This window comes from Camellia sinensis, unplaced genomic scaffold (assembly GCF_055761805.1).
Source record: "Camellia sinensis isolate YWXY unplaced genomic scaffold, ASM5576180v1 Unanchor10, whole genome shotgun sequence".
NCBI lineage: Eukaryota > Viridiplantae > Streptophyta > Magnoliopsida > Ericales > Theaceae > Camellia > Camellia sinensis.
The window spans coordinates 6,597,173-6,613,478 of record NW_028128988.1 but is presented as its reverse complement, the minus strand read 5'-3'; the positions used below and the strand labels follow the sequence as shown (position 1 = coordinate 6,613,478).

General features: G+C 34.3%; 1 protein-coding gene and 1 long non-coding RNA gene across 2 annotated transcripts; both read left to right on the top strand.

The window, feature by feature from the left end:
- The first annotated feature begins 12,888 nt into the window (after nt 1-12,888).
- LOC114299780 (2-carboxy-1,4-naphthoquinone phytyltransferase, chloroplastic-like) lies at nt 12,889-14,106 on the top strand. The gene is made up of 6 exons (XM_028244612.2): nt 12,889-13,109; nt 13,195-13,285; nt 13,385-13,429; nt 13,527-13,637; nt 13,774-13,839; nt 13,974-14,106. The coding sequence occupies exons 1-6, from the start codon at nt 12,889-12,891 to the stop codon at nt 14,091-14,093; spliced, it is 654 nt and encodes a 217-aa protein (XP_028100413.2). The 3' UTR covers nt 14,094-14,106.
- Nucleotides 14,107-14,755: 649 nt separating this feature from the next.
- Nucleotides 14,756-16,064, top strand: LOC145814451 (uncharacterized). Its single transcript, XR_014357809.1, has 3 exons — nt 14,756-14,879; nt 14,959-15,058; nt 15,424-16,064. It is a non-coding gene; the product is annotated as an uncharacterized LOC145814451 (long non-coding RNA).
- The last annotated feature ends 242 nt before the right edge of the window (nt 16,065-16,306 follow it).

Sequence of the window (16,306 nt, the reverse complement as noted above, 5' to 3'; positions counted from 1 at the left end):
AACGTGTATCACCAACACGTTTACGATTAGTTTTTTGATTTAAGCCTTGCCCACTAGATAGCTCTCCAGTATTAAGTGCCTCAACAACTTTTGCAGCTTGTTTCTCTCTAACAATATCTTGGCGTTTACATGATGATCCAACAACATTCACGACATTAGAAACCAAAGTGAAGAGAAGATACCAAGGTTGTAGTGTGGTCCCAAATCTGTGTTGTGTGATCCTAATTTGGTGAATCGCGAGTTGGTAAATTGCAAAGTAACAAAGGGAGACAAAGAAGACAAAGAAAATATGAAAATACTTCATAAGTACTATGAATAAATTAAAAAAAATAAAGAATTTCGTACACTTTTAAGGTTTTAGAGTTTTAACCTTACTGTAATTGGAGTTGAGTGCACTCACCTAAAAAAAAAAGTAGTGTTAGTATTTAATTGGGATTGGGATTGGGATTGGGATTCCAATAAAATAAAATAAAATATATAAACGTGGTGCATCGTGCGTGTGGTGTGTGTGTGTGTGTGTCAATGGGTTTGAAATTGTATATTAGGAGGAGGAGCACAATCTGTGTGTGAAAGGCAAACCACACTTAAAAAAAAAAAATCAAAAGTCATGGGGGGTATGTGACCCCCCTAAGCCCAACGTGCCTCCGCCCCTGCTCACAACTAGTGTTAATAGATTTTACAATGGGAGATGTTACAATGTGCACCCTCAAAAATGTGCATATGGTATGCCTTTCATAACTTTTTCACAAAATTTCATAATTTAAATCCAAAATGTCATAAATTTTTCACTACAAAAGTCATAACTTTTTTTCACTGAAAAAATGTCATAACAAAATCTTAAAGTGTCATAAAAAAATCACAAAATGTCATAACATTATCATTCCTAACTTTAGGGTGCACATCATAAATTTACTATTTATAACTTTACTACAAAATGTTATAACATACATCACAAACAATTATAACATTTATCAAAAAAAATCATAACTTTTTTACAATGTGCACCATTTAAAAGGGTGCACATTGTAAATTTCTCCTTCTACAATTGCCATATTTTATAACTCAACATGAATATAGAAAAACATATTTATTTATGTTTTTCATGCTCTTTTTTTGTTTTTTTCCTCACGTTTTATGTAGATAGAAATTGATGTTATAGTCCATACTTTGTTTTTAAAAGTATAGCGCCTTCTTAGCAGATCATTTACATAAAAAATCAAATCGATTGGATTATTGTATTCACATAATTTAATGACATTTGCCTTCAAAATAATGAACAGTCAGGGCTGGCCTTGGCCCAACCGCCGCTTTGGGCCCCTAAAAATGAATGGACTACTAGTCTACAATAGGCCCAAATCAGAATTTGTAATGCCTAGATAAAAGACCTCCACAAAATTCATTGAAAATTCAAAATTAATATATGGCTGATGTGATGAATTATTTAAAACTAATAGATAATTATTTTTATCGAAAAAAATGAGAAAGTTGATTGATATTGTGAGTTATTTGAAATTAATAGTTATTTCTCAAATGCATGGATTGTGCATATAATACAATTAATTATACCAGTTAGACTTATTTATGGGAAAAGAAAATTTTCGATTAAAAATGTAAAAATGGTGATGTTTAAAGTGATATTTTGTCACAGCATGTTCACTTTTTATTTAATACTTAAGTTTGGGTTATATGATCATTTTTTTTAATTACAAACTTTGTTATATATTTAACTAAAATTTTAAGATAATAGTTATATATGGAAGTAACCTTTTTGTAAACATTGTAAAATAAATAAATAATATGAATACATAATCTTTTGATCACAATTCACTACAAGAAAAAACACTTTCCGTGACCAACATTTTGGTCGCGAAAAGTACCATATTTGGTCGCTAAAACCTTTTCGCGACCAAAATAGGTTGGTCGCTAGTTGGTCGCTAAAGCCTCGTCACAGATAGTTTTTTGCGACCAAAAAAGCCTTTGGTCGCTAAAAGTGACCATTTGCGACCAACTTTTTTGGTCCCGGAAAGTCCAATTCATATTAGCCAAAAGCAAACTTTTAGCGACCAAAGATAAGTTGGTCGCCAAAAGTCAGCGCCTTGACCCAAAAAAAATAATTCTTTTGTGCTGCCTGGGACTTGAACTCCTGACCAAGGAGTCACCATGCACCCAATCCACTCTGCCAATAACATGCTTCTTCTTCATATTTGGCAAAAAATATATATAACCCATAAAAATTGGGTTATATATTATTCTATAAAACTTTTAATGCCTAAACAGAAAAATAGCATGTAATTACAGTAGTATCATTTTTTTAAAAAATTTATCCCGCCATAACTTTCCGCGACCACCTTTTTTTTTTTGGTCGCCAATAGTATACTTTCCGTGACCAACTTTTTTTTTTGGTCGCCAAAAGGTGATCTTCTGCGACCAAAAAAGCCTTTGGTCAGCAATAGTACACTTTCCGCGACCAACTTTTTTTTTTTGGTCGCCAAAGGGTAATCTTTCGCGACAAAAAAAGCCTTTGGTCGCCAATAGTATATTTTTTGCAACCAGCTTTTTTTTTTGGTCGCCAAAGGATATACTTTCTGTGACCAACTTTTTTTTTTTTGTCACCAAAAGGTGATCTTCCGCTACCAAAAAAGCCTTTGGTCGCCAATAGGTATACTTTTCGCTACCAACTTTGTTTTTGATCGCCAAAAGGTGATTTTCCATGACCAAAAAATTATGGTCGCCAAAAGTTAAATTTGGGTCGCAGAAAGTGGACTATTTGCGACAAAAAAAAAATAGGTGGTCGCCAAAAGTGTTTTTTCTTGTAGTGATTTTTAATTTTTTTTTTTATATATATAGAGGTAAGAAAGGTCCCATATCAACAGTTCGTTGTAGGCCCAAAAATGTGCTTTGTAACGGTTTATTCTCAAAATTATATTTACCTCTTATTTTTTTAAGCAAATAAGAATGAATCTTGTGGTTATTATTTTCCGAATAACTTGATTTTTTTTTATGACCTTCTCATAAAATCATATAAAAAAGGACGCTCGGTTCATAAATCGAAATTTAAATTTTGTTTAGCCAAAAGTTGAGGCACTAAAATACTTTGCCCGTAAGGGTAAACTTATGAGTGTTTTGGAAAGATGGTTAAAAGTTATTTTTTGGCTTTTTTTTAACTTTTTTGTGAAAGAGCGAAGTGGGTTAAAAACAGGGAAGTGACTTTTAATCCACTTTCCAAAATAGCCTTTAGACAAAACTGTTAGCTTTTGATAAAACTCTCTTTAAAATGAACTATATTTTGTATTGAATTTTTCTCACTTATTGATTCATATATTTTGCCCAAAGGCTTACATCCTTTTATATAGAGAAGGTTATACATAAGTTCAATGAATAAGATCTATAAACCTAAACAATCTTACAATTAACTAGGTACATGAATATAATCTAGACAATGTACTTAATAAATATAAAATACATTAATATAAAAATATGTGAATACAAATAATGTATGAACTCAATGCATCCAATGAATGCAATGTATCCAATGTATCTAATGTAAATATGGCATTAATTTTAACACTCCCCCTTAATGCCATATTGTGTGACACCCAACATTTCTCTAAAAAATTCAAATTTGTCCCTTGGTAGAGCTTTGGTGAAGATGTCCGCAACTTGATCTTCAGTCTTGAAATACTTGATTTGAATCTCATCATCTTCCGCAGCTTCTCTAATGAAATAATGTTTGATAGCAATGTGATTGGTACAAGAATGGTAGACGGGATTCTTAGCCATAGCAATAGAAGACTTATTATCACACATAATTGGAGTAGCTTCACCTTGTTTCTCACCAAAATCATCCAAAATTCTTCTTAGTCAAATTGATTGTGTAGTTGCCAATGATGCTGAAATATATTCGGCTTCAACAGATGATTGTGCCACAGTTTGTTGTTTCTTGGATGACCATGAAATTATGCTTGATCCAAGAGAAAATGCATACCCAGAAGTGCTTCTCATATCATCAATACATCCAGCCCAATCACTATCACAAATCCAATTAACTTTGCATCAAGAAATTTCTCATAAAAAAATTCCATAATCAAGTGTACCTTGAATGTATCTCAACACTCTTTTTGCAACCCCAAAATGAATTTGGCTTGGACTGTGCATGAACCGAAACAATAAACTTGTAGCATACATGATGTCCGGTCTTGTAACAGTTAAGTACAACAAACTTTCAACCAAACTTCTATAACAAGATGCTTCAGCTTCTTTGCTTCCATCTTCCTTTGACAACTTTTCATTCATAATCAAGGGAGTAGCAACTGATTTGCAATTCTTCATTTGGAATTTCTCAAGAAGTGTTTGAGCATACTTCTTTTGGCAAATAAAAACACCACCATTGTTTTGGTAAATTTCAATGACTAAAAAATGATCCAATAGTCCCAAATCACTCATTTCATATTTCTTCATCATCTCCCTTTTAAAATCTTCAATCAATTTTTCATCACTACCAGTAAAAACCAAATCATCAACATAAAGTGAAACAATGAGAATACCGATTGTACCTTGGCTCTTGATGTACAAAGTTGGCTCACTTTTGCTTCTTTGAAAACCCTTTTCATTGAAGTAAGCATCAATTTCACTATACCATACCCAGGGTGCTTGCTTTAGGCCATATAAAGCCTTCTTCAACTTGTACACTTTATCTTCTTTGCCTTTGACAACAAAGCCTTGAGGTTGATCAACATACACCTCTTCTTCTAATTTTCCATTCAAAAATGCTGATTTTACATCAAGTTGGTGCAAGAACCAACCCTTTTGAGCTGCCAAAGCAATGATAGCTGTAATTTTATCAAGTAGAGCCACAGAAGCAAAAGTTTCTTGGAAATCAATTCCAGGTTGTTATGAATACCCTTTTTCCACAAGTCTTGCTTTGTTCTTTTGAATAGAGCCATCCGGATTGAACTTTGTTTTGAAAATCCACTTCACACCAATTATTTCTTTTTCGTTCGGTTTCTCCACTAGCTCCCAAGTCTTGTGCTTCCCAATCACATGAATTTCATCTTCCATAGCTTTCTTCTATGCTTCATCTCTAATTGCCTCTTCAAAATTTTCAGGTTCAACAATGCATAAATTGCATCTTGCATACACATCACTAAGACTCCTTATATTTCTTGGAGTTGAACTTGGAGATGAAAAACTTGAACTTGAACTTGGAGAAGATTGTGAACTAGCAATTGGTGACCCTCTTTGTGGAGATTCAAGAGTTGCAACATCTTCAACTTGTGGACTTTCCAATTCTTCATTGAAAGCAATGCTTTGATCTTGGACTTTCTTTTCCTTCCAATCAAAAGATGCCTTCTCATCAAAGAGACCATCTCTACAAATAATCACCTTCTTTTGATCCAAACTGAAGAGTCTATAGCCTTTAGATTTCGAGCTATAACCCACAAAGATGCATTTCTTACTATTTTCATCAAGCTTGTGCCTCACTTCTTTTGGAACATGAGCATAACAAATGCAACCAAACTCCTTCAAATGATTCACCGATGGTTTCCTTCCACTCCAAGCTTCAAATGGAGTTTTGTCCCTAAGAGCTTTTGTAGGACATCTATTCATCAAGTAAACTGTTGTATACACGGCCTCACCCCAAAACGTTTTGGGTAGCCCCTTCTCATATAGCATAGACTTGGACATCTCCTCTATGGTTCTATTCTTTCTTTCCGCCACACCATTTTGTTGTGGAGTGTACCCAACAGTCAACTGCCTTTCCATTCCAATATCTTTACAAAATTTCATAAACTTATTTGAGTTGTATTCTCCGCCTCTATCACTTCTCAATACTTTCATCAAACAACCACTTTGTCTTTCAACAAGATTTTGAAATTTCTTGAAGATAGAGAAAACTTCACTCTTTTGTCTCATGAAATACAACCAAGTCATTCTAGTAAAATCATCAACAAAGATAATGAACTACTTGTTACCTCCATGAGTTGGTGTATCCACGGGTCTGCACACATCGATATCGACAAGCTCCAATGGTGCTTTAGCTCTCCATGCTTTCTCCTTTGGAAATGACTCCCGGTGATGCTTTCCAAGTGCACAACCTTCACAAATATGTTGCACTTCATGAATGGTTGGCAACCCAAAAACCATATTGTTTTGTTGTAGATGCTTCAAGCTTTGAAGATTCTAGTGCCCAAATCTTCTATGCCAAAGCCATGAATTATCAATCACATCCATCTTCAAAGCCGCATTTTTGCTATACCGAAAAATGAGAGGAAAACTTCTATTCTTCTCCATATTGATTTTTGCTACAACTTGGCTTTTCCCTCCTTTGTCAAAAATTTTGCAAAAATCATCTTCGAAGTGAACAAGATATCCATGCTCCATAAGTTATCCAACACTTAGCAAATTTTGCTCCAAGTCTGGAACTAAGAGAACATCGGAAATGAATCTTGTACCCATCTTGGTTTCTATAGCAATAGTACCTTTTCCTTTTGTTTGGACTAAGGCGCCATTCCCCATTTTTACTTGAAAACTGGAGGAAGCATCCATTTTCACAAAAATGCTTTCATCTCCTATCATGTGATTGCTACATCCGCTATCGAGAAACCATACATCCTTGGTTTGATCTAATGCCTTGTGACAAGCATAGAACATGTGCCCTTCACTTTCTTGCTCCTCGGAAAAATTAGCTTGTTGAGTGCTCTTGACATGGCAATCCTTCTTGACATGCCCAAATATGTTGCAATTGTAACATTTTGGCTTTCTTCGAAACCAACAATCTTTATCAACATGATTGCTTCGCTTTCAAATTCCACACTTTTGTTGAGTGGACTCTTCATTTTCCTTTCTTTGAAAATTAGACCTTCCTCTTCCTCTTGCATTTCTTCCTCTTCCGGTTGCATTTCTTCCTCCTCCTCTTCCTCTTCCTTGGGAATTAGAGGTACTAACATTAAGCTTGGATTGAAATACACTTTCAATTGACTTTTCATATTGCCTACTCAACCTTTGCTCAAATGTTTTAATTGAACACGTCAAATCTTCAATACTCAAATCAGCAAGATCTTTAGTTTCTTCAATAACAGCAACAATAGGATTGTATTTCTCCAGCAAACTTATCAAAATTTTCTCAACAACTCTTTGATTAGTAATATTATCCCCATAAATTTTCATTTGGGTTACAAGTTCCATAACCCTAGAAAAATAATCCTTCAACAATTCCATATCCTTCATCTTTAAATTTTCAAAATCTCTTTTCAATGATTGATGTTTGATGGTTCTTACCTTCAAGTTGCCTCTATACTCTTTCTGAAGGATATCCCATGCCTCCTTCGCTTTTTTCGAATTGATAATTCTTGGAAAGATTGCTTCCGAAACTCCTTGTTGAATAAAAGAGAGAGCCTTTGAATCCTTCTTCCTTTGCTCTTTTAATTGGTTCTTTTGGGGATTTGTCAAAGCTCCTTTATCTTCAGGTTCCTCGAACCCATTCTCAACAAGATCCCAAAGCTCCATATAGACAAAAATAGTTCTCATTTTCACATACCAAAAATCAAAATTTTCACCATTAAAGATAGGAGTGGATACATTTTGGTTGTTGGGATTCGCCATGGACGTCGGTTTGTTCTTCTTTGGGGCTTGTTTTCCCGTATCCAATCTCTACGCCCAGCTTGCTCTTGACCCAACCAAAGCTCTGATACCACTTATGTTAGCTTTTGATAAAACTATCTTTAGAATGAACTATATTTTGTATTGAATTTTTCTCACTTATTGATTCATATATTTTGCCCAAAGGCTTACATCCTTTTATATAGAAAAGGTTATACATAAGTACAATGAATAAGATCCATGAACCTAAACAACCTTACAATTAACTAGGTACATGAATATAATCTAGACAATGTACATTCTTTGTATTCATGTATTTTTATATTCATGTATTTTATATTTATTAAGTACGTTGTGTAGATTATATTCATGTACCTAGTTAATTGTAAGGTTGTTTAGGTTCATGAATCTTATTCATTGAACTTATGTATAACCTTCTCTATATAAAAGGATGTAAGCTTTTGGGCAAAATATATGAATAAATAAGTGAGAAAAATTCAATACAAAATATAGTTCATTCTAAAGAGAGTTTGATCAAAAGCTAACATAAGTGGTATCAGAAACTAAACTATCCATGTATACATATATATTGTATACCCAAACCAAACCCTAACACAAACTCTCTCTCTCTCTCTCCTCTGCTGCTCTGCTGCCAAAACCAGAAACCCAAAACTGGCATATGTCACTGCCCTTCTGCCTTTCTACTTCAGCATTGTCACCAGAAATGCCAGTTGCACCATCGTCTCAATTCTAAGAAAGCAATTCAGATCAAACAAGGTGGTTTTGTTAAAGAAATCTTTAAGAAGTTTGAAGTGTCAATATTCGATCTCATGAAATTATCAACTCTGAACTCCACAGAACAGTTGGTTTCTCAAGCCATCCAAGGCATAAAATACTTTTCTGAAGAAACAATTTTGAATTTGATTAAAGATGTATCTATATACTTGCACAGTTGTTTCAAGTTCGACATTAAAACATCTCATCAAAAACCCACAATCGTTATAGTGGTAGATGTTTATATTTCGAGGACCACGAGCTACATGCAAAAAAGGCTTTCATGAAAACAAGTTAAAAGACAGAAAGTCGTGGATGTCAACAGTGAAAATGCTTCGTGAAAGTTTTCTATTGATGAAGTTCAAGAGATTCGGGGTATGTTAAGGTTGCTTCTGAAGGAACTGATGCTTTTATGGGTGAAACCAATATCGAACCAGAAGCGTTAAGGGCTTCACTAGGTTGAGGCTGCGATGAAGGTGAAGGAGTTGGAAGGTGATGATAAAGAGGTAGACCCGTGTTTGATTTGTTTAGAGGGGATTTGTGGATGGATGATGGTTGCGATAACGCCTTGCTCGCATATGTTCCACAGAGACTGCTTGTTCAAGTGGCTGCTAAAGGCTCGTCGATGTCCGTTTTGTAGATCATGTTGTGCTATCTTGGTTTAGAGTTTGTGTGATATCTATGTCTATTATGAACCTAATGTAATATAATTCATCTATAGTCATTCTTTGATCTTAATATGTTTTGTTTGTATTATGATTCTTTAATCTTTATATGTCCTGTGGTCCTTTAAAGTGAACTGTCCTCTATAAAGAAACAATTTTTTTTTTTTATTATTATTATTATTATATATATATATATATATAATAAAGGCTTCGTTTTAGATTAAATTTCTTTAATATCAAGCCGTGTTATGAAAGTTTTCTAGGTGGTTCAAAGTATTTGGTCCTCGTTACGAAATAATTATAAAAACAGTGATTGATTAAGATTTAAAAAAGAAAAAAGAAAAAAACAGAACCTAGTAAGATAAAAATGAAGAAAAGAAGCTTATTCAAGATGATGAAAAGATTGCAATGCCAAAATTAAACTCTTGTCCTTAAGATTGATTAAGCCTCCATTCGGTGCAGAATGCAGATGGCTCTTGGTGATCATTCTCCATGATACACCAACGAGCTTTAACTCATTATAGAGTTGTCCAAGGAAATAGAAGAACAGAAGAAGAAAGCAGAAAATAGGAGATGATTTTTGTCTAGTCTTCTTCATTTATTTGTACTTTTGTTATTCTGTTTTGATTTGGTACACGAATAGATGTTTTTCTTGCTTTCCATTCAATATCTTAGATTAACTAACATCATAGCCTTTCCAAAATTTTCATTTTTGATCAGCAAAAGAACAAAAAAAAAAAATAGTAATGAAAATTAAGGGCGGGCGCAAAAAGCATCAAAGCAAGCAAGACAATCCCAACTATGTTGGCACCAAATCACTAGATTTTTCATGGATTATCTTCTTGATCCAAGCAAGCCTTTCCAGATTTTTCATGGATTAGCTTCTTGATCCAATTGTCTCAATGTCGGTATATTTGTTGTTATAGCAGCTCCTAAGAAGCCCCAAACTAGTTTTTCACTTATTTTTTCAACGTAATTACAACTTTTGAAACCAAAAAAAAAAAAAAACTGTAAGTAACAAACAATGAATCAAACCTTTTGAAGTATCAAAACAAAGAAAGCCAATTAACAAAAATAAAGCTGCAAAAGGACTACAAGCATGTTACATACATCTGTGAATAAAGTCAATCAAAAGTAAATTCGACTTTCATGTTCTGCCTCAGAAAATTTGCCACTAAAGCTGTTACACTGAAGAATTGGTAATCACACTCATCTTCACATATCTAAGAAGCACAAAATAGTATAGTTGATAAACAGAAGTACATTAATGGTAGGCCGATGCAATCATAGTCTTGCCAGTGTTGCCATAGATGCATATAGAAATCAAGACAAATGTACCAGGTCAAGAGATATGATGCTAATGTAGTCTTGCCATAAACGCTTAATTTTTTTTTCTTTTTTCTTTTTTTTTTTATCAGAGAAAAAGAGAGATTTTATAGATGGGGAGAAATTACAATGAAGCAATAATAGATCAAAGGTCAAGGTGAAAAAAAATGCATAATTACACAGCAAAGATATAATAGAAGACAGAACAATGGTGGAAGAAATAAAACGAAGCACAACAAAATTAGTAGCAATGAAAAGCAGCCCATTTGGAGGCATAAACAACATCTAATCAAGCAAAATAAAACCAGAATTGCCTAACAAAACAATCCACTCAGGTCCTAGCAAAGAAGGGACAACCATATCCAAGACGACTATGTAGAAAAATATGTATCTAATCTAACAATCCTAAATCTGATGAAGATGCTACAAAAAACACTACAGGAAATGTGTGATTTAATGGCGCTTTTTTAACGGCGCTTTTTTAAACGCCACATTTTCTAATATTTAACGATGTTTTTATAAACGTTGCAATTTAATTTAATAAAACGAAACCGTTTAACCTGTTTAAAAACGCCTTCGAATGTATCCCACATTTTAATTTAATAAAACGGTATCGTTTAACCCGTTTGGAAATGCCTTCGAATGTATCCCACTCTCACGTGCTCTCTCTCCCTCTTCAAACCCTCATTCTAAACTGAGAAACCCTTCTTCTCACTTTCACTCACTCAAATCTGAGAAACACCAGTGTATGAATCTCGCAAGCTCGCTCTCTCTCTCTAAACCCTTAAAGTGATTTCGATATCGAAGTTCGGTGATCCAATCTCAGAGTGATTTCGATTTCATAGAGCAAAATAGATTTCATAGAGCAGAATCGATTTCAATATTGATTTGGAAAATACGATTCAACCTTCTTCAGCTCGGTGATTTCGATTTCGAAGTTTTCTCTCTCTCTCTCTCTCTCTCTCTCTCTCGCTCTCGATTTTGAAGCTCCACCACCACCACCACCACCACCATCTGCATCATCTACTAAGGTGAGCACTACTGTCTACAATCTCGATTTCGATGTCGAAGTTCTCTCTCTTTCTCTCAAAATCTTCATTCCGCTGATTCTTCTCCTAGGGTTTACAGTCTTGAATCTCCTCCTAGGGTTTGGATGTGAGGTCAGATTGTGTGTCATATCATCATTTCTTTCGCAACTTTACTTTTTGGTGTGCTTAAATATCTCAATTGTTTAAATGTTGTTTTGATTATATTTCAGTCCCTTTGTTTGCGATTTGATATGTTAGCAGTGGCTTAATGCATTTCAGAGGTGCAAGTTAATAAAGTTTAAGGTTGATTTGCATCTGTTATTTGTCGAACAAATGGAACCTCCTCTTATCTGGAGATATGGAATTTTCAAACTTTGTTGTGTTGATAATCTTCAAACTTCTTAAACAATAAATAATTTTCGAATCTCGTCTTTTGTATTGATAATTTTTAAACTTCGAGATATCATAGTTGCCTTTCTCTGGTCTTCTTTCCTTTTCTTTCCAGATTCTCTTTTCTGTTGTTTCTTATTCTTATTCTTTACTGCTATCTTATTATGGCACTGGCACATGTAATGTGTGTCAAAATTGCTTCTTCATTGTTTCAAATATGCTGAAAATTTTCTGCTCTCTTCTCTTCCTTGTTTTTAAGCCTCAGTGGGCGAGAACTTAAGGAGGACAATGACGATATCTCAGTAATCAGTCCTTTGTAGTTGCTGAAATCTTATCCATGATTTAGATTTATGCAAGATTGATTTGAATGAGATGATGGACTTGATCTCCATCAAAAGATTTAGATCTACAAGACCTGAAGCTGATCTTCTGAAGCATCTCTGAAATCTGAAGCGGTTGACTTTGTTGATAACTCACGTTCACTAACGAGAAACTAAGGTGATGATTTATATATATACGCATACTCATGTTCACCAACGAGAAACTGAGATGATGATTTATATATATGCATGTATCAGTGTTCATATTTGTTTGTGTGCGAATATATATTAATTTATGTTACTAAAAATTGTAGATTTTATTATTTTCAAATGATTTGACTTAGGTACAGTGAATTCATTTCCTCCTTGTGGATTGTTATTAATTTTTTAAAGTCCTTGATGATTTGGAACCAATGACTACTATAGTGTCTTGGCATTGGAACAAATTGAGTCACATCTTCGCTTCATACTTGTTTGTTCTAATGAGCATGTGTTCTGCTATTATTATGGTTACTACTATGTGTTCTAATATCTCAATAGGACTTCTACAAGACAACTCAATTGGCGGCATAGATGTCAGTGCATTTCCTCCAAGAATTCTACTTATGAAGAGGAAAAGGAAGAGGACATTTATAGAGCAATCTTGATATGGGGAGCAATCAAATTACCAATTCACTCTGTTGCTTGGTTCCTCTCACTGTGAGTTGTTTTTTAACTCTTCAATCTTTTGAGAATTCTTCAAAGTCATTTTCGTAATTTCGAGAGAAATCCAACATCAAGCTTGAAATGGTCATTTGTGCAACAAGTGCTTTACGTGGGGGCACAACAGTCATTTCACCTATTTGGCATATCAAAAAAAAAATAAAAAAATTCACCTATTTGAAACTGTGTTCATTCCAATGCCCGCCATTTCGATTAAGTTATCAAGGATTTGGAGAGCCTTTGAGCTTTTCAGCGTTTGGTCCATTTGCTACGACTGCTTTTTACTTGCTACAGAGCAACACAAGGTTGTAGCTAATATTGATTTCTTGATAATCTTGGATTTCACATCACATGCCTTATATGAGTATTGATTTTGGGTGATTAATACAGTGAACTTTCTATAACTGGCACAATCATTTTCGCATTGCTCCTAGTTGGCTTCACAACAACTCTAATCCTCTTTTGTAGTCACTTCCATCAGGTAAAATTTTCTTCCCTTGTTTTCTCTCCCCTTGATATTTCCACATCTCCCTATTCAGGGTATCCCTATATCAGGTAACATGAATGGTGTGCAACTCAGGTAAACGGAGATAGAGCTGTCAGAAAAATGTCCCCTCTGATAAGTGCCCTAACATTAGAACTTCAAAATTCAAGGAAAATTGAACAATCGATTCACGTGTATTTATTTATTTATTTATTTTGGGTTTGATACCTTTGCTCAGGTTAGGCTTGGCACGGAAACAGGGTCAAAGCTGGTGAAAGTGGCTATATTCACACTTTATTTGCTTTTGCTTGTTTTTGGTCTTTGCAGAGCCCTCCCTTTTACTTGCATTGTAAGTTCGTTGATTTTAGAGCGTTCTTTAATGTGAAGAATGCTTAATTTAGGTGTCACATGATCTTTAGTGCCATTTGAAGTGCATCATACTTACCCATCCCACTATTCTAAATCTAATCATAGCTTTGTTTCAGTTTCTCTGTGCCCTAACCTTGCCCATTGGAAAACTAGTCGTCAACTACGTTGAGCAGAACCACAAGGTGAGTAGTAACATTTTAAGCTTCAATTTTACTGTAGAATTACAAATTTGATGATTATGAACCCTAGTTGTTACTCTTTTTATAGCTGAATTGGATTAGTTCTCTATTGTGGTATTGAGACTTCATTCTTATAGGACAAAATGAAGATCTTTATGGAAAAGTATTACTGTGTGAGATTGCATGCTTTATTCGGTGCTGCTTTGGCAGCTGGACTGGTAGCAACCAGAACCATCGCTGGAAATATGTTGACATGATGGTTTTTCTCTGATTTTCCACTCCATAGATTTCAAAATTTTCCTGGTGAGCATACATTTTTGAATTCTTGCTATTATGAGTATTCTGTGAAAGCAAATTTGGCTATACATCAAACACACGTGTTAGTTTAGCATAGTCACATTGGACTCACGTAAGGTTTTAATTCACATAGCACTGAGCCTCATTGTCATAAGAAATTTGTTAGTCACGTAGATGGAAAAATGATGATGTCATCTCTTTTACAATGAAATGTATATTTTTTCCTTATTTATCTTTGTGTCTTCACACCATCTTCATTTGTTCCGGTCCCTTTAACCTCTCTAAAAGGGAGGTCACTGTAATTTTTTCAAAGTTGCGGAGTTTGCTGGGAGATCAGTGTAATATACCCGAAATTAAATGACATGTTAGAATCTTGCTAAAGCTTGGATTCCCTCTGACATCTGTCCTCTTCCAGACAGTAGTTGATTTTGCTTGTGACTTGCTGGAAAGATTCAAATCTCTAGCAAGTTTTTGTTCACTAATTTCTTATGCTAAGTTTAGATGTTCCACTTCCAGCTAGTGATCACTTAAATTTAGATAGTCATGTTTGGTTTAAATATGTACAATAATAACCATTGTAGAATATTGACTTCCATTCTTGGCCATCGCAGGTGGGCAGTTATCATTAGCTGACTATTGCACTTATTATGTAGCTTATGCTGATGGATCATGCAATCATGCACAGACATGAGCAGTGCTCGACCACCTGACAGAATGTTGGGTGAGGTGAGAGGACATAGCTCAAGGTGAGATATGCTTATGGAACTTTTTTCAGATTCTCACATTTGAATTATGCATTGGCATAACTTATGTTCATTCTTGTAGGTGTATGGCCTCATCATTAGTACGAACTGGGTCTGTAAGGGGTTCCATGACCCAAGGAAATGGTTGTTATCAGCACAGGTGTATAAATAATTCGCTGGAGGTATAATTTGGCCCTTTAACTTTGGTTTTTAATATAAGGATTCTGAGCTCATTTATATTGAATAGAATGGCTGCAACGAAACATTGTACGAGTTCGATTTTGAATTTATTTCCTTCAAAGAATGCTACTGATACCATCTCTTTTAGGACTATTATGGAAAAATTTTCTTTACATTGAAAAACCAATTCCTTGGCAAAAGTATAATTATCTTTAAATTACAAAATTTTCCTAATTATGATCGACTGAGCCGCATCGTTTCTTCATTTATGTTCAGCAATGAGTTAAGGACTCACTTTTGAACTGCATGTTGTCAGTTTTTTATGTGATATTCCAATGTAACTGTGAACTTCTTTACTTCTTTTTAGGTTGCTGTTGATGGTGTTTGGAAAGTGTGTCCTGCGGCTGGTGGACCAGTTCAGTGTCCTGGATTCAGCAACATGTGATGTTCATACAATAAACAGCTATAGGAACTGACTTCCTTCTATTGCTATTCATTCTTAATGTTGAAGTTTGAAGACCTTAATTAACTGCTTTATCTTTGTTTTTCGGCATTCTGGAATTATGCAAAGATGTTTGAGCATGGGGTAATTCAGGCATGCTAAAAATCTGTCAGGGACATCAATTAAGGTGTTACCTTCTAATAATAGTATAAAATATGTGCTTATATATGAATTTATGGGTTTTGGGATTTGTGAAGTAAACATTTAATTCCGTACTCGTCATTGAAATTCTTTGTATTTTCTTTGTGATATTATGTACAAAATTCCTCTTATTAAGGGTAAATAAGTAGTATAGATTATGCTGAACATGACACTCATAGACTCATAGTGTTTTATTACCTGTCATGATTAGTTTAGGTAGTATGTTGTAGAGTTTCTAATAGAGTGCACAATGTGATCTATCATTTACGTTTTTGGATAGAATGATAGCTTCACATGATATGAGTGCATATCTGCAGTGTAGCGATAGCCAACATTTGCAGTGTAGTTAATGTTCTTAAAGAATTGTGGAAATCATATTTTGTTGTCTTTTCTTTTTGGTATATTTCAACATACAAATATCTCTCTCTGCTGGGAAATCTACAAATAATGGATGTGAACTCCCTAATTCAATAATTCAATTCAGTCAATCACCCCAAATATATATATATATATATATATATATATATTTCCTTAAGAAAGGATAGGCTTGATATCAACAATGATTGTACTTAAATAATATAATTATTTATTTGCTCAAAATCTTGTG

Bases quoted from the DNA above. Each gene is read 5' to 3' on its own strand.
- LOC114299780 (XM_028244612.2), top strand. From the start codon at position 12,889: ATGGTCATTTGTGCAACAAGTGCTTTACGTGGGGGCACAACAGTCATT. The intron at 13,638-13,773 runs GTAAGTTCGTTG...GCTTTGTTTCAG, and splicing joins CCCTCCCTTTTACTTGCATT to TTTCTCTGTGCCCTAACCTT. The intron at 13,840-13,973 runs GTGAGTAGTAAC...TCATTCTTATAG, and splicing joins ACGTTGAGCAGAACCACAAG to GACAAAATGAAGATCTTTAT.